Genomic DNA, 26,000 nt, shown 5'->3' on the forward strand with positions numbered 1-26,000 from the left:
AAAGCCCTTTGCAAGCTACAGATGGGAAGCCCTGGGGGCGCTCTGCAGTGTCCAGGCTAAGCCGGGGGCTGTGACACTCAGGATCGCACATACCCCCATCCCAAGGGAGAAGGGAACAAACAGTGCCTGGACCTCCTAAAAGAAGGGTTTATTGTCATCATAACTTTATTAGAAAGACATTTACACAGACCAATCTTTACAGACGCAGAAAACAGTGACCAACAGGGAACAGGTTTGTCTGGAATAAGGCATCCCCATTTGGTATAAATTAGTATTTTATACAAGAATCACTGACAGACACCTGAAACATTACACAAGAGCCAGCTCTGCCTACCCACTCGGCACCCCTCACCGCATGGAGCCATGCTGGCACCATGGCTCAGTGCTGGGGAGGGGTATGCCCCCCACAGCTGGCCCTCCATTGACTTCAGTGTGATTGGAGCAGAGATCCGCAAGGGTAAACCCCTGGTGCAGAAGCTTCGGGGAAGGGAGCTCCCTGCCAGACTAGCCAGTGCAGATGCTAGATCCCCCCCCCCCCCTCCCTGCACCCTGCCAGGAGATGGCGCTCCCAGGGCCTGTGTCATAGCGCCACTGCAGTACCAGGGGCACTCCAAAGCAGCAGGCCTCCCAGGCTCAGATCCTAGCACCCACGCCTGGGAAAGCCCCTCTTCCAAGGGCTGCTCCTTCACTCCCTCCTCCAGCTCTCGCTGTCCTCGCCACATGCACAGCAAAACAGACTGCAGGATGGGCATGGAGAGACAGTCATGTGGGGAGGGATTGGGCGAGGTCGAGCTGTACGAGATCCTCTGGGCCCAGCAGCCCCCTCCCCCCCACCCCCTGCCAAGGGGCAGTTGGGAGAGTCATTGCAGAGCAAGGGCCAGGGCACCAGGCCATCTCTGCAGCACCATGCACCAGACCGGTTCATCTCCCATGGGGGAAGGTGGGGGGTGTTCAAAGACATTGAAGGGGCCCTGTGCAGGTTTAGCACCACAAGAATAAATAGACCCACCAAGCCAAACACCACCTTATACGCATGCAGATGAGGTGCTCAGCTCTTTAGCGAGTGGAGGGGATGGGACTAATGGGGGATTGCCTAGGGAGCCCAGAAGAATAGTTTCTCCCTCTGTGCTTCTTAGCCCCATTGGCCTTCTCATGCCAGACACGGCTCCCAACCCCTAACATGACACCCCCCTCCCCCAGCTGCACTGGAGCTACATGCTCCTTGCCCAGCCTCTGGGCAGGCTAACAAGAAGCCAAGACAGCAATGAGACCAGGCAGGCTCATTACAGTAGTGCTCTTCCTCCCCGCCCCATGGAAACACCAAGGGAGCAAGGGCAACCCAGCCCAATCCCCTCAGCCCAGAGATCCCCACGCACAGGAGTCTGCGGTCCTGCTGCTTTTGTGAGAGAGAGACAGCCAAGAGGACAGAGGGAGCTGGCAGCCAGGCACCCTTCCTGTCCTGAGCTGTGTTAGGGACCCACTCAGGATTATGGGGCTGGCTAGGTCAAAGTGAGCCCTGGGCAGTGTCCCCTCTGCCAAGGGCTGGAAAGAGGCAGGGATCCGCCCCAGCCATCAGCAGGGAAAGGGGAAAGATGCCAGCGTCTGCACCCAGTTTGGGTGCCGGGTCTGCAGAGACAAGGCGAGGAGATGCCTACTGGGCGTGTGTGGGTCTGTGTCTCTGTATGTGTGTGTGTGTGGGGGGGGGGGGGGGGGGGGGAGGGAGGTCGAGGTGCTGACAGCTCCATCCGGGGCGGCTGCATGACAGGCTGGTGGACAGGAGGAGCCTGCCCACCTCAGCAGGCAGGAGCGCCGCACTCAGGACTCCGTGACAAGCAAACCAGTCTATAAAGCAGAGAGGACAATGGGAATGGGCCTTCAGGGGGCCAACAGCAACCCTGCAAGTCAACAGAGGCAAGGAGACAAGTCAGGGGAGGCAACAGCCCCCACTGGGAGACTGACCCCTCCCCCCAGCACCCAATCCAGCCCCACGCAGCTCCCTCCTGCACCTTTGTGATAGGGACACAAACCCAAGCTCTCCTCCTGCTTAAGAGGCTGCCCCCAGAGCCCATTCTGAGGAGTGCAGAAAAATCACATCTGGCTTTCTATTCTATAACCAAGCGAATGGTCCTGGGGGAGCCCCCCCAGCCCCCAACTGCAGATACTCCAGCAGCTATGACCTCCAGGATAATCTCAGGGGACCCCACTCCCTCTAGCGCAAACCCTGGTAGCTATGAGCAGCTGGACTGAAGCACTGCATCCACTGGGGACGGATTCTATTCACATCTGCTCTATGGACAGCAGCCCTGAGCACTGTCCCCAGCCCAAGACAGGTGTTCAGTGTCAGAGGGCTAGGATGAGGCCTGTAGCTGGAGCACTTGTACTCTGTTGTGATTGCTCTCCCAGCTGTGGTGCTTCCCCCACATGCCTGCACCTCCCCAGACATGCCCTGCCACACTGTGCTGGGCTGGTCCCACTTGGCTCCCCCACCCTCCCATGGAAAGACCCATTACCTGCGCTAGAAAGGCATGGGGCCCTTGTGGGAGAGACGGGGTCTTGGACGCCGGGACTTTCGCCAGCCATTCTGCCGGTGTCCTGCTCCATTCCGCATCCCCTTGGGGTGCACCAGGTTCCGGATATTCCCTTTCTCCAGGTCTCTGCCATCTGGCACCTCGGACAATGGTGCTGCACACAAAGGAAGCAGGTTAGTGCCAGAGACCCCTGCCCACAAAACCCCTCAAGTCACACACAGCAGGCCTGGCATGTTCCAAGGCTCCAGCCTCCCAGAGCTCAGTGGTTCCTGAACCCTATATTCAGAGCCCCCGCCAATCCTCCTAGGACTCCAGCCTTCCTTGGCTTTCAGATCCTACATTCTGTCTTGCTGAACATAAGACCCATACTGGGTCAGACCAAAGGTCGATCTACACCAGTATCCTGTCTTCCGACAGTGGCCAATGCCAGGTGCCCCAGAGGGAATGAACAGAACAGGTCATCACCAAGTGATCCATCCCCTGTCGTCCACTCCCAGCTTCTGGCAAACAGAGGGTAGGAACACCATCCCTGCTCATCCTGGCTAATAGCCACTGATGGACCTATCCTCCATGCATGTATCTAGTTCCTTTTTGAACCCTGTTATAGTCTTGGCCTTCACAACATCCTCTGGCAAAGAGTTCCACAGGTTGACTGTGCATTGTGTGAAGAAATACTTCCTTTTGTTTGTTTTAAACTTGCTGCCTGTTAATTTCATTTGGTGGCCCCTAGTTCGTGTGTTATGAGAAGGAGTAAATAACACTTCCATATTTACTAGTCATGATTTTATAGACCTCAAATCATATCCCCCCTTAGTCATTTCTTTTCCAAGCTGAACAGTCCCAATCTTATTAATCTCTCCTCAGATAGAAGCTGTTTCAAACCCCTAATTTTTGTTGCCCTCTTCTGAACCTTTTCCTGGTGCATTTATCATGGAAGGACCTGCCCGGAGCCATCCCAACACAGACCGTCCACATGTCTGTGTGAAGAGGCCTCCTCTCCCTCCCATCCCACTCAAGGTGAGATGGGCAAAGCCAGGGGCTGTTTCTATGGGGGCTGGGCAGGGCTGGCCCCTCCCAGAGTTGGCTCTGTCACGCCCTGCTGGGCTTGCTTCCCCAGCTGCCTGCCAGAAGGACTATCCTCTGGAGAAGGAAAGTGAGCTCAGCTCCCTTGCTCAGGGGTGGGCTGGGATCAGCTGAAGCCCCTCACTGAGGCCAATTCATTTCCTTCCTCCTGAGGATGTATCTTGCGGCAGGGCTGGGGAGATATTCTTGGAAATCCCCTCCTAGGACTCCAGCCTTCCTTGGGACAGTTAACCCCAGCAGAGCCCCATCTCCCCCCACCATTACTGGCTGCACATCAAACCTGGCCCAAGCACAGCAGAGCAGGTCACCATTTCCTGCTGCTTCTCCCACCCACAGGGAGAGGGACCTGCTGCATTTCCTCCTCTCTTCCTGGCCTTTGAATCCTGCCCAGTGCCACAAAGGAGGGGAGATTCCTATGGGAAGAGCCAATGGCCATCCCAGGCATGGTCCCTCTCCAGCCAGGGTTGGAATTCAGCCCCCACCACATTGGGCTATAGCAGAAAACCAAGTGCTGCATCTCAGCCCACTCCCCCAGTCAGCTCACTCTAAGCAGGGGCAGAGCCCAGGGCACCCAGCTGCAGAGAGCAGCCTCCCAGTCTTCTGCAGAGTATCCTGGGAGGGAGGGAAGCTCCTCTAGGGAACCCCCTCAACAGACTTCTACCCCCAGGGCAGTCTAGTCACTGCTCTGGGTTCGGGTACAGGATAAGCCAGGGAACGCCAGTGGCTAGTAACTAGTCCACTGCTCTCAGAGCCATTGCCAGGAATTGGTTACTTTGCACTCTTCACTCTCTCTCTGGATTCAGTGGCTGGATTTGCTGCCTCTGGCTGGAAGCCTCCTGGGATATTGGCTCTCGCTTCCAGACTAGCCCCTTGGGCCTTCTCAGCCCAGGCTGTGGTTCCAGGGTCACCGACAGGTGGCACATCCCTACTGGGTGTCAGCATCCCAGCCAGACCTGCCCATCGCCCAAGGCAAGGTGCACAGAGTGGTGATGGAAATGGGCCCAGAGTGTGCAGCCCGTTTCCTGGATTACCCCCAGCAGGAGCCATTAGGCTGTGGAGTGCTTCCTGGAGTGACTTGGCCAGGTCACTTACAGCCCTTGGCATGGTGCCATGGGGAATTCTCTGGCAAGTGGGGACAGTTCATGCCAGCAGCCAGGGCTCCTGGTATCCCTGGATCAGATAGCAGCCTCAGCCCATGCTCACACTCACAGGCTCTGCATTCCACTCCCCTGCCCTGCACACAGCCGCCCCCAACCAGTAACCATGAGCCGCCACTCCTCCCCACGCAGACACCAGTACCAGTCTCCCTCCCTCCCTCCCCTTGGGGCTTTGGGGCAGCCTGCCTGAGAACCCCACATATCTAACTGCACACACAGCCCCACAGAGCAGCTGTGCCTGCTTGCACCACTGCACAACCACTCGCTCATAGTGTGGAGTACAAACATGCAGCCTCCATGTACATGCACCACATACTGCCCTCCCTTCAGGCCACTCGCATGGGCTGTCCCTGCACCCCACCATTCCCCACCCCAGGCTTCCCTGCCCTGCCTAGACCCACATCACACACTTTGCAATTCCCTGCACTCTTTGATCCCAGGGTCTCAGCAGACCCTGTGGGGTGGAGTCTGCATCTATACTAATGACACCTGGTGTTGGAGCTGGGATGGGGGCACACACACACCCATTATTCCTCTGTACCATTCCACCACGCTGGGAAACGCCGATTAATCCAGTGAGAAATGCCCTGAATTCAAGCAGTCTGTCCCCTCCCAGGCACCAGGGCTCTAGGCTGCCCCTAATCCCCTGGGCAGTCACACAGCAGCTAGTCTGCAAGAGGTCCTGGGTTGTGATGCAGCCCCATGCAGGCTAGGCTGGGCCCTGGGATGATCCCGTTACAACGCTGACCCCCACCCCCTAGACAGCTCAGCTTGGAGCTTGATCTGAGGCAGGGAGCAGGTGGGGGTAAGCTGCCCTCCCCTGTGCCAGGGAGACCCCTCCCCATTACAGTCATATGAAGGCAGCCTGGGCAACCTTAGCCAGAAAGGGGAGATGGAGGCCAGGGCTCCCCACAGCCACATCTCCAGAAGGCCGCTGGTGCCATGGTTCTGTGCCTGAGGCAGAGAAAAGGAGGGGGGGGGGGGGCGGCAAGTGGCCCTCCCAAGCCCTGGCCTGGTCCCAGGCTCCAGCCCCTCTGGTTGCCGGATGGCACACAGGCTCCCGCAGCTGAGATGTGCTCTGCCCTGTCCATGTGGCGTTGTTTTGCTGGGCTCTCCAGCCAGCGGTTCTGACAGGATGTGGTTTGTTATCACCATGAAGAGCGCTTTGTCTGTGCTGGACAGAGGGGGAAGGAAGAGCCGCCAATTCCTGTCAACAAGGCTCCATCAGTGAGGTGTTGATTAGCTCCCAGGCTAACTTGGCGTGTTCTGCCCCACATGCCAGCCAGGGTCAGGCTGGCACTGCCTGCATCTCCACTGCCAGGGCCAGACCCTGCCCTGCTAGACCATCTGAGGTGCTCTGGCTTAGCATCATTGGGCAGGCTCTCCCCCGCCCGGCAGCAGGTCTGCTCGGCTGGCGGGGGGGGGGGGGGGGAGGGAGGGGGGCTCACCACCTCCAGAGCCACAGGGCCAGTCCACAGTAACTGGACCATGGGACCCCAACCCCCCTTAGCCAGACACTCACTACTTGAGGGCACAGCATGACTCCCTGGCCCGACCCCCCTCCTTTGCCTTCATGGATGGAGGGGGTCCTGGAGCTTTTCCTGGCTGCAGCTTGAGGCCCAGGGCCGGAAAGAGCAGAGACCTTGTGGCTGTGGCCATTGTGCTGTTCAGCACAGCCCTGCTGCTCCTGCAGCCCCCCCAATGCGCTGCACAGTCTGGAACCCCTCCCTGAGGCGGCACCTGCAAGGGCAGGGCCATTGCACTGGCACAGAAACCTCGGGCGCAGCTGAGGTGTTTTCCCCTCATGGATGCACAGTCTGCAGCAGCGGTCCCAGCCCTACAGCAGAGCTCATGGTGGGGAAATAACCCTTTCATCCCACTCACAGGGCGCTGGTCTACAGCATGTGTGGGGCTGGAAATCCCCTCCTGGTTGGGGTTCCGAGGCGTTGGGCCAGACTATGACCACAGCTCTCCACCTGCCTACCAATTCCCAGGCTGCTCCGTACTGGGCGCCTCACACAAGAACCCCTTGCACCTGCCCCACCTTTTTCATGCCTCCTCCTGCCGCTCTCAGATGCTGGTACTGCTGCTGCCTGTCCACTTGTTCTGCGCACACAGAAGCTTTCAGCCTCCAGGGCTGTCACTCAGACACCTTCCACCAGCACCAGCACTGCTTATAAGCACCTGTTTTTCTTTTAAGCATCTCATTAGCTGCATACAAAATCTGCCACAGCCTGACAGCGCCAGCGTTTGGAGCACAGCAGGCTTCTGCTCCATGCATTCCCCGGATGCACCCTTCACTGCTCCAGCAGGGAAGGAAGTAAGAACTGGGAGAGAATTTCAGACAGCACCAGAACAATGGCAGAAAGCCCGGGGAGCAACTGTGAACAGGAAGGATACAAAAACGGGCATCAGATGCCCTCTGCACACTGAAACCCCACCTCCACTCTGATGCCAGGGATCTGGGAACGAGCTTCCTGCCTACCTGAACAAGCCCAGTGGCACCTGGTAAGTGGCAGCCACTACAGCAGATGCAGCTGGGCGGGTGCCAGTCTGGCAGCTGGTATTGCCATATGGGCATCCTGCCCATTACAGCCACCAAAGCTCAAACTGGCACCTGTGGGCTACAGGCAGAGGTTACACTAGCCAAGGCCAAGGGAGCCAGCTCTCTAGCTGTGCCAACAGGAGACGTACTGAGCTGATCTTGGCTGAGAGTCACTGTGGGCAGCTCTCCTGGGATCCGTTGACACTCAGCATCAGGTGTTCTCTCCCCTTCTGCCTCAGCTGGCTCAAGGGCACACTAAGCAGAGTTTCTCTAGATCAGCCTGAGACCCCACAGCTATCTGCAATGCCACTTAACCCCATAAAAACAACAAGGAGTCTGGTGGCACCTTAAAGACTAACAGATTTATTTGGGCATAAGCTTTCGTGAGTAAAAACCTCACGAAAGCTTATGCCCAAATAAATCTGTTAGTCTTTAAGGTGCCACCAGACTCCTTGTTGTTTTTGGAGATATAGACTAACACAGCTACCCCCTGATACTTAACCCCATGTCATCTGGAAGCTCTTTCCCATGACAGTCCGATAAACACACACCCTGTTGCTGCCTTGTAAGTTTAGCCTTTGTGCTGCTATGTTTAAAGCATGAGCCTGTGACTCCAAAGAGATGCATTAAGTCCCAAAAGACCTGCGTTTGTGGGCCCTGGCTAGTCCCTAGCAGTGCAGTGTAGCCACATCACATTGCCAGATAATTAGCAGTCACTGCTGCAGGGAATGGAATGCCTGGGGAGCTGTGGGGAAGGGCTGGGGGCCAAAGGCCAGACTGCTGGGGGGGTGCTGTGGTCACGACAGAGCTATCCCTGCAGCTTTGTGCAGGAAGCATGCACAGCAAGCCCCATGCTAGTCCAACCTCAAGCCACAGCTATTATCTCCTCACTTTCCTGACCAGACACATTCACCAATTAAATAGAGCTGTTGAAGCCAAACCACTCATCTGCTCCTGCCTTCCCCTTGTAGGGGGGAGTCAGCGTCTGTCACTGGTTCTGGTTCCTGCACAGAAAGTTAACTCCTATGGCAAGTCTGTTCTTGCAACAGGTCCCCTCCTGCCCTGCAGGATCGCCAGGGGGCATGGGCCTGAGGCGAGGGCCCAGGTCAGACGTACCACTTAGGGAGCAGGTAGTGACAAGGTCAGGGCAGCCTGGTGGGGAAGCCCAGTGCTCTCATCCCACACTCCCATCCCTGCACAGACAACCCCGTTCATCCCCCCTGCCCTGCTATGTCCCCTTCTGGCTCCACACCAGCAACAGCACGTCCTTGCGCCCCATCACCCTTCAGGAACCCTGGCAGGGGAGCTGCTATCAGACCAAGCAGGGGGCTGCTTTGCTGCTGGTTAGGAAGACACACGGCCATGCCCGTTAACTGAGCAGATCCAGCTGGATATGAGAGCTGGCAGGAGCAGTTGGCACTGTGGGCCTGGGGGAGAGGCTGGGCAGATCGGTGCCCATTACAGCCCTCGGCCCCCAGGAGAAGCAGGACGGAGAGCCCCGGGCTCCGAGGCCGGGCGCTGAGCGCGGCCAGGGCTGGTACGATTCGCTGCTTGCCACAGGTGTCCCGGCGCCCAGGAGAGGGGCCGCTTCCCGCAGCCCAGCGCCAGCCGCTTCCCGAGTCCGGCCTGTGCAACAAGTGCCGAGCCGAGCCGGGCGGGGGCTGCGGCCGGCCCCGGCGCACTCACCTCCGGAGCCCGCGCTCAGGGCGAGCCAGAGCAGCAGCAGCGCCAGCAGCCAGCGCCGCACGCTCATGGTGGGACCGGGGCTGCAGCCGGGCGCGTCGCTCGGCGGGGAGGGGCTGGGCTCTGCCAAGCGGCGGCGGCGACGAATGCACCCGCTCGCGCCGGGGGCTGCATTTGTAGCCGAGCCGTGCGCCTGGCTCCCGGCCCGCCCGGTCATGTGGCCGCGGAGGCTGGCGAGGGGCCTCCCCTGCTCGCTCCAGCACCCACCGCACGGAGGGGGGCGCGGCCAGCCCGGCCGCGCCCGCCCTGGGGCACTGGAGAGCCCGAGCGCGGCCCGCTGCGCGCCCGCCACCTCCCTGCGCAAGGACTTCGAGCGACCCGGGCTGGGGACCCCAGGATCCTGCCTGCGAGAGGAGCCCGACCCCCTGGGGGACCCTTGGTCTAGGCCTCAGTTTTTCGAACTCCTTCTCCCTTCGGTGTGTGCCCCCTGCCCCACCCCGAGCCCACAGGGCTCCCAAATCAACATTCCCCTGTGTTCTCTATAGGTGTCAAATTCTGTCCCCCACCCACATACATACAGAGAAGACCTGATCCTCCGCTCCTGGTCCCCGTCTCATCATCTTCACCTGGACAGGCTGGGGGTACAGCACTCCCCAAGCAGGGCTCCCTGCAGTGTTTAATTGGTAATGAAACAGGTGCTGGGGCTCAAGCAATTTTTTTATTTTCATAACTGATTCACCAAGACCAGAGGTGCCAGGGCTCTGAACTGCCAGGCCCAGAGGTGCCACGGTTCAGTCCTGGCAAGCCCTGGCACAAATTAAGCAGTAGTTCCCTTCAGTGGGTGTTTCACACCTGCAGTGAAGGAGTGGGAATGATGAGACACGGTTCAAGGGCCGGGAGAGGCAGCCCCTAAAATGAGATTGGTTTATGCTCAGCACGTGGGAAAGCAGGGGAATCTCAGGCAATGGTATGTGAGCATCCCTGTGAGAGTGCCTCACTCTGCACCCCAGTCTGGTGGGTGTGAGATCAGCAGGTGAGAAGTAGGTGATGCTCCACTACCCCCATAGCCCTGGGAGCAGGAGAGATAGCGCACCTGGGGAAGATGGGGCAAGGGGTGGGCTGCAGGCTCCTGTGGGCAGGCAAGAGCTCAGTCATTCCCCAGAGGTGGCCCAGCAGAGCAACCCTTCTGGCCTCCCCAAAAGGAAGGGTAGAAAATGGGGCAACAAATACCATTCCCTCCCCCTCCCCCAGAGAAAAACAACTCCCTGGGTGGCAGGGAAGTGGCTCAACAGAATATACTTCTCCCTGAATGACTGTTCTGTTTTGTGTTGACCTTGGTTCTCCAGGTCCATAGAGAGCCCCTTCAGTTGCTGGAGGGTCACCAGCTTGTAGTGCAGGGTAGGGCCCTGATCCTAGGCTTGTCCACGGGAATGGGGAATGCAGCAGACAGACACTTCCCAGTTTTCTGTGTCTGTTTTCAGCGCTTGCTCCACAAAAACAACAAGGAGTCCAGTGGCACCTTAAAGATGAACAGATTTATTTGGGCATAAGCTTTCATGGGTAAAAAAACCCACTTCTTCAGATGCACTTTTCAGAAGTGTTTTTTTTACCCATGAAAGCTTATGCCCAAATAAATCTGTTAGTCTTTAAGGTGCCACCAGACTCCTCGTTGTTTTTGTGGATACAGACTAACACGGCTAACCCCTGATACTTGAATGCTTGCTCCAGTGGCCTTACTGAGGCAGCACCTATATGATAGCATAGTGCTGTATATGCTATGGGCCCGGTTCTGAGCACCATTCCATTGCTACAAATCAGGAGAAATAACATTAAACACAATGAGCCAGATCCTCCACTGTCTGGCACTGTGTACACCGCAACACCTCATGTGTGCAAAAGGAGTGCAGAGCTGGGGTCGGGGTGCAGAAAGCATTCTGATTTGGGAGCATTTCACATCTTCGTGGCACATGTCTTTACTGAGGATCAGGGCCAACAGAGTTACAGCCGTGTAAGTGTAGGCCTGAATGTGACTCTACTCTGGGTAGATTCTCGTCACTTGGGATGTAGAGAACTAAACTGAACAAATCATTCGGTGACAGAATTGGTGGAATCAGAAGCATCAAGTCAATGTGTTTCTCTCCCTCTATCTAGCTATTTCTAAGCCCCCATCACCTTAGAATCTCAGAAACTCACAAACATTGATGAATTTATCTTCACAGCATGGCTGGGAAGTGTTGTTAGCCCCTGAGGCATAGAGAGACCATGTGACCTGTCCAATGGTACACTTGAAGTCTGATTCAGAGCCAGCAATTGAACCCAGATGTCTTGAGACCCAATTCTGCGCTTTAGCCAGGAGCCCAGCCCTTTTCAAAGAGCCATGCATGCTGTTCGTTATTGGCAAGCATTCAGTGAGCAAATCCCCAAAAGGCCACAAATTTTAGCATGAGCACTTTTCATTTGTCATTGGTCGTTCACTATTGTTTAAAAACTTTCAGTCATCCAATCATGAAGCAGAAACAATGTCCTGTGGCTTAGGAGACCAATCACAGCAAAAATAATGAATATCAAATATTGACTCTTCAAAGTGAACTGTTTGCAAACAATCTGCAGGCTGAAATGTGTCAAATACACTATCAGGCCAACCCTTCCAAATAACAGTTACATTTGCAGAAGTCACAAATGATTTGCTAATCGAAACCAGGACTAAATTCATAATAAATACTATTCCTAATGAATAGTTCACCCAGCCCCACTGCTAGCTAATTCACAGCAGGAACCCGTCTTGCTTTGGACACGGGTGGGGTCAATGCCCAGCAGTAATGTCTATTCTAGTTCGGATTGTGATGATTCTAGAACATCCCTGTATTTCAACAGCCTTACATTTCTTGCCCAGCGGCTCCTCAGCAGCGCTTTGTGGTCAGTGCTTTCCCTGTCCTCCCTGTTCAGCATGGTGTCTGCAGTCAGCTGCATTAAATCTCAGCCTAGTCACTTGTGCCCCTCTTTCAGCGACAGCCTCAATCGTGAGCCCTGCTGGGTGCCTGCAGAGGAGCAGGAATGTTCCCTTGCATAGGCTACCCACCTTGCTGAACCTATATGCTGGGAGAGTAGCAGCTGTCAGGCTGCTATATTCTGCCCAATTGGGTGAGCAGGGATGGGAAAGGGCTGGAGCCCTGGCTTCACGCTCAGAGAGCCAGGGAGTGCACCAGAGCCAGGGGAGAGGGAGAAGTAATCTCTGCCAGCAAATGGATTGGGACCCATGATTCTGCCCTTAGAGCAAGCAGGAACCCAACTCTGACTCAGAATCAGATTCTGGTTCTGGCTCTGCCCAAAGCCCAGCAGTTACACACTGCCCCTTTCTGGGGCTGGACTGTAGGGAGACAATGTCTCTCTTTCCAATCCCTCCCTGCACTATGCCCAGGGAGCGGCTGGCCAGAGGTGCCCATGCAGCGATGCCTCTCCTCCCTGCGAGGGTTGTACCCTTTGTAAAGGACTCGCCTGTGCTGAGGGCATTCTGCACCAAACAATTAAAAATTCTGCACACAATATTTTAAAATTCTTTAAAATTCTGCAAATTTTATTTGTCAAATAAATGTGGAGGCTCAAGCATGGCATTGGGGAGCACAGGCCACTGGCTGCATTGGGGTTGGGCGGATGGGGGAGCAGCTCCCTGTACAGGGATCCCTCCCACTGCAGATGAGGAGAAATGGGTGCAGGAAGTGTGTGTCTGTGGGGTGGAGTTTGCAGAGCTTCCTACAGCCAGGGGAGAAATCTGGGGGGGTGTCTGACATGGCCCCGGATGCCGTGCAGGGGAAGAGGAAGTCCCACTGGGACTAACAGCTGAGCCCAGCACAGGGTAGGAGCCACCAGCTGGGTCTTCCCCAGTCCCATTCACTGCCTCACAGTGATTTACCTCTCTGCCAGCTGCCCTGGGCACCAGAAACATACTGCTGGAGAGGGCCCCATGACTGCTCTTGGGGCTTCCCTTTGCTTCCCTGTCGGAAAGTTATTTTTCGGCAGGGAAGCAAAGAAATCTTCAGGGGACATAAATTCTGTGCATGTGCAGTGGCGCAGCATGCCCCCAGGAGTAAGTAGGTCACTGTTGCAGTCATAGGCGCCAACTCCGTGGGTGCTCCAGGACTGGAGCACCCACGGGGAAAAATTGGTGGGTGCTCTACACCCACCGGCAACTCCCCACCCCACCCCGCCCCACCCCCCTCGCTCCAGCTCCCCTCTGCCTCCGCTCCCCCTCCTTCCCTGAGCACACTGCCGCGTCCTGCTTCTCCCCCTTCCCTCCCAGCGCCTGCACCATGAAACAGCTGTTTCGCGTGGCAAGCCTGGGAGGGAGGGTGGAGGAGAGGGAATGCGGCACGCTTGGGGGAGGAGGCGGGGCTGGGGCGGGGATTTGGGGAGGGGTCCAATAGGGGCACAGAGGGGCGGAGTTAGGGTGGGGACTTTGGGGCAGGGGTGGAGTCGGGGCGGGGCCAGGGGCGCAAGCACCCACTGGCGCAGAAAAAAGTTGCCACCTGTGGTTGCAGTGCAGCAGGTTCTCACAGGGACCATATTGAAACAGTGTCCCTGCTTTCCCATGACCCAGCCTGTGTGGCACTGGGCCAGTCTGCCTCCTGCTGGGCAGCTCCATGTGTGACGCTTTTTGATACTGAGGTCCTGGAGTAGCGAGAGGAGCTGGGGTGGGGCTGCTGGGGATGTGGGTCTGGAGTGTTGGGGGAAGGGAACCATGGAGCTGGGTGGGAGGTAAAGAGCCTGGCACAGCACCCAGCGCTGTTGGGGCACAGCAGGGATCCCAGTGCTCCCTGTTGACTGTACCCTACCCTCCTCCATCCCTACTTCAGTAGCCCCATCCCCATTGCCAGCAGAGGGAGCAGAGAGGGACGGACCAGTGGTCACCTGAAATCTAGTTTTTTTTCTCCTGCTGATAATAGCTCAGCTTAATTAATTAGTTTATTAGAGTTGGTATGGCTACTTCCACTTTTTCATGTTCTCTGTATGTATATATATCTTCTTACTATATGTTCCATTCTATGCATCTGATGAAGTGGGCTGTAGCCCATGAAAGCTTATGCTCAAATAAATTTGTTAGTCTCTAAGATGCCACAAGTACTCCTGTTTTTTTTTAAATCTAGCATGTATAGTGGGAAGAACTGCAGCGTTCTGCCTCCTGCTAGGCTTGTGTGGCACAGCTGGGCATGAGCATGGGGGGCCGGGCAGTGAGAAGCATTAGTGTCATGCGCTTGGCAGCTCTGAACCCCTTCCTCAGATTCCTATGGGTCCCAGATCAACACGCAGGCTTCCATCCTCATGCTGTTCCCATTGCAGTTAGTGAGTCCAATTCCCAGCTGTCTGGGACCTCCAGGAGAGCGCAGTTCCCTTGCTATCCTGAGGTGCATCTCACCTGGCCCTGCTAATCTCTGTAGATCTTGGCAATGGCCAAATCCTGCACGGAGTGCTCCGGTAGCAATCCCATTCTGGCCCCAGACTGTGGTCTTTGGTAACTAGTCTTTCACCTGCCTCTTCCCCAGACTTCTCCTGTCCCGCCCAGGTCCTCTTGAGCTTTCAAGCTCAAGCACTGAGTGTGTGAAACACTGAGGCAGGGTAAATGCTGAGCAGCTCTGCTCCCTCGCCATCTTCCTCTCTCTGTGGTGACACTGCTTCAGCCCTGCAATTCCTCCCACCACTCAAGCCTTTGTACAGTGGGTGTATTTCCTGGGGCACTCAGCTGACAAGATTTCATTCTGCCTCCCTAGCTTTCCATTGATCTCCCCTGCTGTACTCCTACTCTGCTTCCCTGGAGTTCCCTCTTGCCCTTCAAGTCCTCTCTGCTAACCACTCTGGGCTTTTGTTCCCCCTGTTTTTCTTCCATGTTCAACGTCTCCTGCATTTCCTTAGTGTTCCCCTGGGAGCTTCCATCCTTCCCAGGCACCTGGCCTATCAGTAATGCTGTCAGCAGCGCTGCTTCCCAGGAGATGGCTCCTTGCTTCATTCCTCAAAAGTTACTTTCATGAAGCCAAAACCTCTGGGGTAGCTACCTGCTAATCAGCACTCCCTCTGGCTAGCGTCCAGGCTCCCTCTGGCTAGTGTCAGGGCTCCTTGGCATGTGGCCTCAGTCATTTCATGGCCCCTTGCTTCCTGATTCCCTTTTATCTGTAAGTGCTGGTGCTAGATGCAAAGACAAGGAGTTACTGTAATTTTAAGCACAGTTCAAGAATGTGCTTGGTTGGTTCTTGCTGTGTTTGGAGACGAAACCCTCCCATGAGCACCAAGGCCTGTGACATTATCATCAGCAGTGAATAAAGGGCGGGGGAGTAGGGGGGAGGAGTGAAGCTCCCCTTCCTCTGTTGAAAGCTGAGGGAGAGTTTTCTCCTTCTCTACAGGTTTGGGGGTTCGGTGTTGCCCATGACACCCCCCCCAGCTTGGAGCAGTGCTGCCCTATGCCCCTGCCCCCCCAGCTTGGAGGAGTGCTGCTAACCCACGGCCTGGCTTGAAGGTGCAGTGGTGCTGCCCTGCTGGGGTCCAGTGAGCACTCCACCATTTCCACCTTCCTTTAGCCAGGAAGATCAGACACACTTACCACTCACTTCCCAGGAAAGGCAGCACACAGTGAAGTGCAGAAGGGCACACGTTTCCTGTGAGTCACAGACCACAGGTCCGTGGTGAGTAGTAGCTGCAGCAAGACTGAAATACCTCCAGAGCCAAATCCAGCTTTGTGAGGCACGTCTCTGTCTGGGGGCCTGGCTGCTCTGACAGGACCTGGGAATATGTTCGGCTGCATCTCATGCAGCCTCTGGGATGTGATCCTTTACCCCAAACATTGCTATTAAGCTGTGAATAAAAGGGGACGAGCTAGATGGTCATGACAGAGAGAGGCTACCGACTTTGCTCAGTTGAAGAGGGGGTATCCTCAAGTGTCATGTCTCGTGAAGAAGGCCCAGCATTGTCCCAGTCAGCCCCTCACCCCGAGTATCACCGCACTTGGCGATGCTCTCCAGCAGCTGGCTGTGCAATGGGAACGCTCACCCTAGAGTCACATGTCTATTGTCCTCCACATTTGGATGCATCTTTTCTCTTTTCTAATGCAAAAACTCTAGGGCAGAACAAATCTCCTTTCGACTCGTCCTAGCCTCTAGGGCTTGGAGAAGAGACGAGTGCCAAGGGATGTCTGGGACAGCCCACTTGCTGGTGAGGGAAACCCAGTTTGGCCACTGTATTCTAAAGCCAAGGCAGCTGTGGCTACTAGTGAATGGAACGAAGACAGAATAATCCAGGAATTCCACCTTCTTATTCCCTCCCCTTTGGAAATCACAAACACTCTGCATGCAGTCAGACCAGCACGAGAAAATCATGAGGGCTCAAGTGACAGAAATCTGGTGTCCTGGGCCAAAGAGGATGGATTTTAAAGAGCATTATTTCTGAAGCCAGAACAGAGAGCTGGGGAAAAGCGCAATCTGCCTTGACCTGGATTCATGGTGTTCTGGGCGTGAAGGCAGAACGCAGCTCTAAGGTCCTCTAGTTGGACCTCCTGAATCACCCAGGCTGGAGAATCACCTGGTGGTTTCTGCATCAAGCCCATAGCTTATAGTTGAGCTAGAGCCTGTCTTTCAGGAAGGCATGCCATCTTGATTTAAAGACTTCAAGTGTGCGAGTTTCCCCCTTCTTTACCTGGCTTGGGGGTTCGGTCATCCCTACGTAAGTTGTTCCAAGGGTTAATCCCCCGCACCATTAAAAACGTGCACCTTATTTCTAGTCTGAATTTGCCTAGCTCCAGCTTCCAGCCATTGGATCTTGTTGTGCCTTTAACTGCTAGAGGAGGGGTTCTCAAACTTCATTGCACTGCGACCCCCTTCTGACAACAAAAATTACTACACAACCCCAGGAGGGGAGGACTGAAGCCTGAGCCCGCCTGAGTTCCGCCACCCTGGGTGGGGGGCCAAAGCTAAAGTCCAAGCTCCAGCGCCCCAGGCTGGGATGCCAAAGCCAAATGCCAAAGGCTTTAGCCCCAGGCAGGAGGCCTGTAACCTGAGCCCCACCACCCAGGGCTGAAACCACTGGGCTTCGGCTTTGCCCAAGGCAGTAGGACTCAGGCTTCAGCCCCAGGCCCCAGCAGGTCTAAGCCAGCCAGCCAGCCCTGGTGACCCCATTAAAATGGGGTCCCAACCCATGGTTTGAGAACTGCTGCGCTAGGCTAAAGAAGCCTTTAGCATATGATCCCTGCTCTCCATGTAACACAGAACCGGACTCTCTGGTCCAGTCAAGCTGCTCCCAGCCCAGGACAAGAGAGTGGCAGGGGTCTCAGCTGATCCTTCCCTCCCAGATAGCGTAAAGCCAGCTCTAACCTAGGCATGGCCCCAGAGACTGTCCTGGCATCTGGCAGTTGCTAGTATGCAGTGGTGCCCCAGTCACATGCTTTTGTGACAGCTTAGAAACCCTGCTGGATGCAGCACTAACTGCTCCTTATCAAAGGGCTCACATGGAGGTCAGCAGAAGTCAGTCTGACTCCAGTGGGACTTGGATCCAGCCTTTGTTAGGGTGCATGCATATGGAGTGCCTCTGCCTTGAAGGGTCTGATTTTCAGAAGTGCTTTGTACCAGCAGTTCCCACTGAGCCAATGAGGCTGGAGGGTGTTCTGCACTTCTGGGTCCTAACCGCTCTCCTGACATGACCAAATATACCTTGCACATGCGCAGTGCACCTCTTTCACTTGCTAAGAACCTCATTCCCTTCAAACCAAGCAAAGGCCTGCTTCTCTGTCCAGGTCAAGGGGCTGCTTTCTGACCTCTGCCAGTGTGTGCAGCTAGCTATAGACTTCCTCACATGGAGAGGGTGTATTTTATCCATCCACTGAACACAAAAATAACAGGAGGGGCTGAGCCGGAGCTTCCAGACAAAATGCCCTTTCTGTCAAAGACCCATGGTGGGAAATTTCAGACTCAAAGATTTCAGGGGCTAATGAGTGTGAAAAAAACATTGGGCTGGGTCATGGCAGCATGGCAAGACAATGCATCTCGTACTTCAGAACCTACACTTCAGTTTTAAAAATCTGAAGCTTCTAGCCTTTATGACTGCAGAAAACCTTCAAAAATTGGAAGCAAGTCCAATTAATGTAGTGACACCTGCCTGAGTCTGCAGAGAGCCTGAAGCAAGAGCTGTGAGCAGTGTGAACTGCCCTATTCATCTCAACAGGGTGCTTAGCCTGGTACCTGGGAGGAGTGGTAGATATGCTGGAGGGTAGGGACAGGATACAGAGGGACCTAGACAAATTAGAGGACTGGGCCAAAAGAAACCTGATGAGGTTCAACAAGGATAAGTGCAGAGTCCTGCACTTAGGACAGAAGAATCCCATGCACTGTTACAGACTAGGGACCAAATGGCTAGGAAGCAGTTCTGAAGAAAAGGACCTAGGGGTTACAGTGGATGAGAAGCTGGATATGAGTCAACAGTGTGCCCTTGTTGCCAAGAAGCTAACGGTATTTTGGGCTGTATAAGTAGGGGCATTGCCAGCAGATCGAGGAACGTGATCGTTCCCCTTATTCGACATTGGTGAGGCCTCATCTGGAGTACTGTGTCCAGTTTTGGGCCCCACACCACAAGAAGGATGTGGAAAAATTGGAAAGAGTCCAGCGGAGGGCAACAAAAATGATTAGGGGGCTGGAGCACATGACTTATGAGGAGAGGCTGCGGGAACTGGGTTTGTTTAGTCTGCAGAAGAGAAGAATGAGGAGGGATTTGATAGTTGCTTTCAACTACCTGAAAGGGGGTTCCAAAGAGGATGGATCTAGACTGTTCTCAGTGGTACCTGATGACAGAACAAGGAGTAATGGTCTCAAGTTGCAGTGGGGGAGGTTTAGGTTGGATATTAGGAAAAACTTTTTCACTAGGAGGGTGGTGAAGCAGTGGAATGGGTTACCTAGGGAGATGGTGGAATCTCCTTCCTTAGAGGTTTTTAAGGTCAGTCTTGACAAAGCCCTGGCTGGGATGATTTAGTTGGGGATTGGACCTGCTTTGAGCAGGGGGTTGGACTAGATGACCTCCTGAGGTCCCTTCCAACCCTGATATTCTATGATTCTATGATACCTAATGGTAGTATTTTAAATATCAGCATTGTGAAATATTGCACTGTTGGTCAAAGCTCACCACAAAGAAACAGGCAACTGTCAGTGGGTATCACTGCATACTGAGCATGGAAGGAAAGCGAGGGGAACACAGATGGAAAGATACCATCTTCTTTTGGTGTGGTGAGTGGGCGGAGTTTGGGATGTGGGTGGAGCTTGGGCAATGCTGAGAGTTATTTTTCCAGTCTGACACCTGGTGAAAATCAGGGGAAGAGGGGCCGTGATGGAAAATGTTTTGATGGGTGCTGCCAAGGTCCTGCCGTGCTGTAAACATCTGCAGCACAGGCACGCACAACAGCAACACAAAGGAGATCAAACTGGAGCCCTGAGCTCCATGGGTGTCTCTCCAGTGTGCTGAGAGCCTGGGGGGAGAAACAGGAAGAGAGGGACTGCTCCTGCAGGAAGGATATGATGCCACAGGTGGTGCTGTGACAGATCAGCTGCCTGGAGTGTCCGGTATCAAGGGATACAATGGTGGAGGGGGAAGGGGGGTTGGCACATGTCGCCCAGGCATTCTGGCTCTGCTTCAAAGCCCACTGACTTCAGTGTCAGCTCAGGCCCTTAGACTCCATCTGCACTGAAGCCCTTGTGGGCTCCCCGGTGCCAGACCAAGCCCCTGGAGCAGTTGTGGGACCCCACAGTGCGAAAGGCTCCCAATTCTTACCATGGCCGGTGTGATTGCGCCTGCCCCCAGCAAGCAGGGGTGCCCGTGTCCAGCTGTGCAACGGGCGCTGGCTGGTGCTGGGCAGGATATCCGGCGGGCAGGGCTGCCTCCAGCACAGTATTGCCAGCTCTCCCAATTTCCTCGCGAGTCTTGCCATCGCTGGTGTTCATCTCCGAGCCCTGGCTGGGGGAATCTGGGGGAGGCAGGAGATCCCATGCTCTGCTGTACACAAAGCGGGCTCCAGTGGTGCAATGGGTTAGCACACAGTACTTATAAAGCAGTGCTGCATGGAGTGATGCTGAGGTTGTGAGTTTAAGCCTCATCTGGAGCATCAGTTTTAGGAGATTTGATAGCAGCCTTCAACTACCTGAAGGCAAGTTCCAAAGAGGATGGAGCTCGGCTGTTCTCAGTGGTGGCAGATGACAGAACAAAAAGCAGTGGTCTCAAGTTGCAGTGGGGGAGGTCTAGGTTGGATATTAGGAAACACTATTTCACTAGGAGGGTGGAAAAGCACTGGAATGGGTTACCTAGGGAGGTGGTGGAATCTCCATCCTTAGAGGTTTTTAAGGCCCATCTTGACAAAGCCCTGGCTGGGATGATTTAGTTGGTGTTGGTCCTGCTTTGAGCAGGGGGTTGGACTAGATGACCTCCTGAGGTCCCTTCCAGCCCTGATATTTTCTGATTTTATGATTCTATACACTCCCAGCACTACACTGGGCAGGATGGGGGACCCATGCAGTGAGTGGGAGCGACGGGCACCCAACACAGCAGGCAGCTATCCAAACGCAACTGCTGCAGTTTGAAAACTGCTCGTGGCTTTTAATCCTGGCATGTGAGTTTTTAAGCCTGACACAGGGTTTCTGGGAGCCTGGACATGACGATGCTGCAGCCGGGCCTCAGCCTTCTGCCCACTGCTCTGAGGGCTCCCACCTTGGCTCTGTCACTGGTCACCTTCCCAAAGAGAATCAGCAGAAGGGCTAATTGTCCATGGGCTCACCAGCCTGGTGACCCCTCCCTCATCCAACTGTAACCCCACCAGACATCCCTGCCTCCCCCCACAGAGGGCCTGCACTGCAGAGCCATAGAGAGTCCCGAGTGTGGATCATGCATCAGGCCTGGACCCACTGGACACCCCTCTCTGAATCTGGGAGCAGGAAGCCCTTAACGCAGGGTGAAAAAGTCTCAGACTTAAACTTTCCCCAAAGCTCCAGTTGTGGAATCAGTTGTTCTCAGAAGCAGGGCCCAGTGTGGAGCAGTGCTCTTGTGCCAGCCAGGGAGAGGGCAAGGAAGCATCTTCTTACATTCTGGCCTATCTTGTCTGCACATGTGCAGACCCCCGGCTAAGACCAGAGCATCTGGTAACTTGCAACCAAAGCCCTGGGTACAAACAATGTCATCAGATGGTCACATCCACTTCTCATCCAGGCTGCTGTATCCACTTCCAATAGGACTAAGATGCATTGTTCTGTTGCCTCTCTGCCACTGGTTGGAGTGTGGCTGCCATGCAGGGAATGGTGGGAGGAGTGCTTCCCGGCACAGGTGCTACAGGAGCTGGGCTGGGTGCTGGATCTGGGCCCAGTGCATTGGTTTGCATGAGCCCAGTGCCTTTGTGTAGATATGATGAGGTGCATGCAAACAGTGTGAAAGCTGCTGGAGTTGCATGTTTACCCTTGAAAGAGAGCAGCTCTTTAATGCAGATAGACTGTCTCCTCTCAGGACCTCCAATGAGACAGCCCAGGAGCAGGGAAACATTATGGGCTTAGAGAAGAGAGGTGAGAAATCAAAGTGAATTATCTGTAGGCTTCCTGCTCTGTAGATCCTGAGCTGTGAGAAAAGTGCAGGTGACTAAATTCAGGCCTGGCCTACATGAGGAATTAAGTCAGTAGAACTATGTTGCTCAGGGGTGTGAAAAATCCACACACACCCCTGAGCGACGTGGTTAAACAGACCTAGGCCCCGGTGTAGACAGTGCTTAGTCAAGGGGAGAATTCTCCCGCTGACCTTGCTACCACCTCTCGGGGAGGTGGAGTATCTACCCCAATGGGAGAACCCCTCCCATCGGCGTATGAGGTGTTGCCACTGCGGTGCTGCTATCGCGTGTAGACAAGCCCTTAGCGTGGCTCGTCCCCATGCTCTATCACAGCCTGTTTGCAGCGCTGAGGCTTCAGAAGAAAAGTGCGTGTCCCAGCTGTCTCTTGCCCGTTGCACAATCTTGTGCCATGGGACAGAGTGGGGGCCCATCTTGCCCCTGGATCCTGGAGGCTGAGCACCATGGTTGTTGGAAGGACAGTGGAGATTCTGACTCAGGTACAGTAGGGCCAACAGTTCAAATGTGGCCGCTAATTTTAGCTACCTCCATATGTGGGGGCCCAACTTAGGCCTGACTAATTCTCAGAGGTGCTGCTCCCCCAATTCCAGTAGAAGGCAGTGGGACCTCTGGGTGCTCAGCACATTAGAAAATCAGGCCCACGGTGCCTCGGGGGGCATCCTAAATCAGTGAACTCCTCACATTTTTGATCTTAGTGTCTAATTTTGTAGCAGTCCTGGGTCTACCCTTCCTCCATGTGCGTCAGTCCATGCCATGCTGCCGAGCTCCACACGGACTGAGGCCTTGGGGATCCCATTGGGTGTGTGTGGAGGGAAGGATTTGGTCTGAGGAGAGGAACAGTGGCATGGCAAGAAGGAAGAAAAGGGACTGTTCAATGCCTAGAGTTTTATACACAAAGGTTTGGGGAGCCCACGTCTCTAGACCACTTGTCTCTGCCATCCAGCTGTGGGTGCTTGTCCCTGTTAAAGGTGCCACACAGGACTTTTTAATACCATTGGTTCAGTGCCAGGATCTTGCTGTTCAGCATGTGACATATTGGCGTCCATGCTGGGGAGCTAAGATGTCACGGGGATGAGCTCTAAGAACTGTGTTTGTTTCTGTTTCTGTACGCAGCCAACGCTCGATATTGGATGGCGTGGGAGGCGAGCAGGAAGCCTGACGTCCAAGTCATTTTTAATGAATGGGGGTGGAAAACGCCTAGACCCAAGTTTTACAAGAGGAAAAATTGTAAAGTCTCCTCACTCCAAAGTGCTTTGATCTATTTGCTTCAAACCCGGAAAGAAAATTCCACTCAGAGAGAACCCACAAACTGTGAAGGCCAAAATAACATTTCTATGGAAACTGATCGGGAGGGTTTATAATGGAACCTGGTGAAACCTGAACTGCTGAGAAGCACTTGTGTCTCACTAATGATGATAACACTTTCCAAAGGACGTCTCTCACCGCTGCCAGCCTGACCACCTCCTCCATGAGCCCTCCTTATTCTGTCCTAGCACAGACATTCGCTTCTGCCCTTGCCTGAAGTTACTTCCTGTTTGCTCAAAGGGATGGAGGAGGGACAGAAGCTTAAAAATTCCATGTAACCCTGGTTTTTGCTGCCTTCACTTGTCAGATGATTTTGTGGGAGATAAATACTCTGCTAGATGTATCAGCTATTGGCTTTGTGGTGCTAAAGGGGCTTCTCCCTTAACCGGCAGGCAGCTGCTACTCCCCCATCCACTCTTTGAGGATTAGAACTCACTGGCGGTATGGGTGCTTATATGTCCCAAGAGCACTGTCTGAGTGCTCCCGGGTTTCTAAAAGCAGGAACCCCCCTAGCAGTCGCCCCCTCTCTGCCCTCCCGACAGGCAGGAGAGCCCTGGGTCAGTGGGTTCCCTGGGAGGAGTGTGAAAGATCAGTGTCAGAGCTGAGTGTTGCAGCACATGGCTCTGTGCTGCAGCCCTCCTGCTGGAGGACAGAATTCCCACTCCCCTCTCTCCCCTCTGCCTGCGCTCTTTGCACCCGTCCCCAGCAGCCCAGCTGCCCTTCACAGTCGCTGTTAGTTCCCTCTCTGGTGAGAGCCCAAAGGGACCCATCTGGCAGGGTGAGTGTCTCCAAGGTGGGAGCCCTCGCAGTTCTCACTGTGGCTGGGGGCTTGCCATACTGAAAATCCGTCCACTTCTCCAGGGGTCTGACGTGGGCCCCCAGTTCTGGAAATGCAGGTGCCAAGTGCCAGGCTGTTCACAGGGAAAGGTTCGGTGTCAGAGCAGAGGATGGGGCAGCAGCTCTCCTTCTGAACACAGGCCAGTCGATGCAACTGCATCCGCTCACACCTCCAGCCTCTCCTGCACCCTCACACACAGCCCTGGCTCCAGGGCCACACCGAGTCTAACAGAGACATATACAACCATGCCTAGATACACACACACACACACACACACACGGCTAGACACACACAGCCATGCCTTTAGATACACATGTGCACACACACACATGGCTAGACACGCACAGCCGTGCCTCTCGTTACACACACACACGGCTAGACACGCACAGCCGTGCCTCTTATTACACACACACACTCCTAGACATGCATAGCCATGCCTCTAGATACACATGTGCACGCACACACACAAACACACACGGCTAGACACACCAGCTGTGCCTCTTGTTACACACACACACAACTAGACACCCACAGCCATGCCTCTCATTTGACACACATGGCTAGACACACACAGCTGTGCCTCTCGTTACACACACACAGAAACATGCCTGCAGATACCCCTCTCCCCGATAGCTACATCCATAAATGCTGCCCTCATGCCCACAGAGCCGCCCCCCACCGGCACTCACATTTGGACAGGTGTTGGCTCCCCAGCGGCTGAGTTCAGTTATTCTCGTGCCCTCAGCCCTGCAGTTGCCCCGGGCTGAGATCTGGGCTGGTGGTGGTGGTGGCGGCCGCACACTGGCACTAGCAGACAGGGAGGAGAGCGTGGCTGGTCTGGATTAGTGTCACTTCCCTTCCGAGCAGCAGACTCAACTCTCTGACCCCCACATCTGGGCAGGAGCTGGTTCCTGGGTTCCAGCCCCTTTCACTAACAATTCCCAGCCCTACTTGGACACGCTCCCTCACAGCCATCCCAGGCGTGCTCCAGCGAAGGAAGTCTGCCAGCCACGCTCCTTGCACAATGTTGCAGGGGTGACCTATTCCCACAACTCCCCTCCTCACATCTCGCACGTCAGCCCTTGCTGGAATCCATTTCCACACCCAGCTCCCTTGGGAAGCCACTGTTACTTCACCCAGACACATATGCAGTCGGCCTGCTGGCCCCCGCTTGCAGTGAGTAACTGCCCTGCTCACTACAGCAATAGTCCAGGGCTGACACAGTCACCACCAGTGCTGTCTGGCAACCAGCTGAGCATGAGGTTGGCACGGCTGCCCACGTAGCATCTCCCCTCCTGCTGGGCATATTTTTCTGTCTGCACATGACTCTTCCCCTCTTGAACTGGCTCCTGGTGAAGTGACCATAGGGCTAATCAGTGCCTGGGAGGGGCTGTGCCCTCCCCCAATCCTCTGTGCAAAACAGGATGCGTTCTCTGCACAAAGTGTGTGCGACCCTCTGCAGTGTTGGGATCCCCAGAATGGCAGCCCCTGGAGTGAGTGTGCACGAGGGAGCATGGGAGGGTGGGGGCAGGGCTTTCATATGACAGAATGAATAGTTAGAAAACATGACTGAAGAAGAGGGTCATTGCCAGGCTGAGAGGGCCCGTTCCAGATCTGAAACCTTCCTCCTTGTGTGCCAGGCCCCACGTAAGACGGGTTCCCATCAACACTCCACAGATCATAGAATATCAGGATTGGAAGGGACCTCAGGAGGTCATCTAGTACAACCCTCTGCTCAAAGCAGGACCAATCCCCAACTAAATCATCCCAGATCATACAACTGGAGCAGGCGTCCTCTTTAAACCCATAGCTGAGAGTCCAGAGCTACTCCAGCCTCACTTCCCACTCACCCTTTGCCCCTGGACCTTGTCTTGGAGTTCCACCATACGCTCCCAGCTACACAGGCTGCAACAAGGTAAATGACACCATCCCCACCACCTCCCACAGCATCTAACATTTACATGGGATGAACGAACCGCTCGGCACATGGCTCTTGTGCAGTTTGTTTCCACTGCTGGACACGTGCAGAGCAGAGACTGAGCTGGGGGGACCTTTCCTTGGGGCTTGTTGGCTTTGCCATTTCCTAGCTTTCTGGCTTTGTGTCCCCAGTACTGGGGAGGCTTCTGGCCTTGGGTCCTGTGACCGGGAGTGACTGGCATCCTGTACCTACCATGTCTGCTCACCCCCAGTAACCGCCTCGCTTGGGGGAGCTGTCCTCCAGGGCTGGAGCCTGTGTGCTGCTGAG

At 55.0% G+C, this 26,000-nt stretch overlaps 1 protein-coding gene, 1 long non-coding RNA gene and 1 other non-coding gene across 3 annotated transcripts in view; 2 read left to right on the plus strand and 1 right to left on the minus strand.

Moving 5' to 3' along the window:
- Positions 1-26,000, plus strand: part of LOC135973526 (uncharacterized) — a 309,693-nt gene that overhangs the window by 51,286 nt on the left and 232,407 nt on the right. The gene's annotated exons all lie outside the window — the stretch shown is intronic.
- APLN (apelin) lies at positions 143-9,267 on the minus strand. Its single transcript, XM_005310904.4, has 3 exons — positions 9,000-9,267; positions 2,511-2,682; positions 143-1,895 (listed from the first exon to the last, which is right to left on the minus strand). The coding sequence occupies exons 1-2, from the start codon at positions 9,211-9,213 to the stop codon at positions 2,516-2,518; spliced, it is 381 nt and encodes a 126-aa protein (XP_005310961.2). The 5' UTR covers positions 9,214-9,267; the 3' UTR covers positions 143-1,895; positions 2,511-2,515.
- Positions 20,022-20,115, plus strand: TRNAI-UAU (transfer RNA isoleucine (anticodon UAU)). The gene is made up of 2 exons: positions 20,022-20,059; positions 20,080-20,115. It is a non-coding gene; the product is annotated as a tRNA-Ile (tRNA).

This window comes from Chrysemys picta, chromosome 9, assembly GCF_011386835.1.
Source record: "Chrysemys picta bellii isolate R12L10 chromosome 9, ASM1138683v2, whole genome shotgun sequence".
NCBI lineage: Eukaryota > Metazoa > Chordata > Testudines > Emydidae > Chrysemys > Chrysemys picta.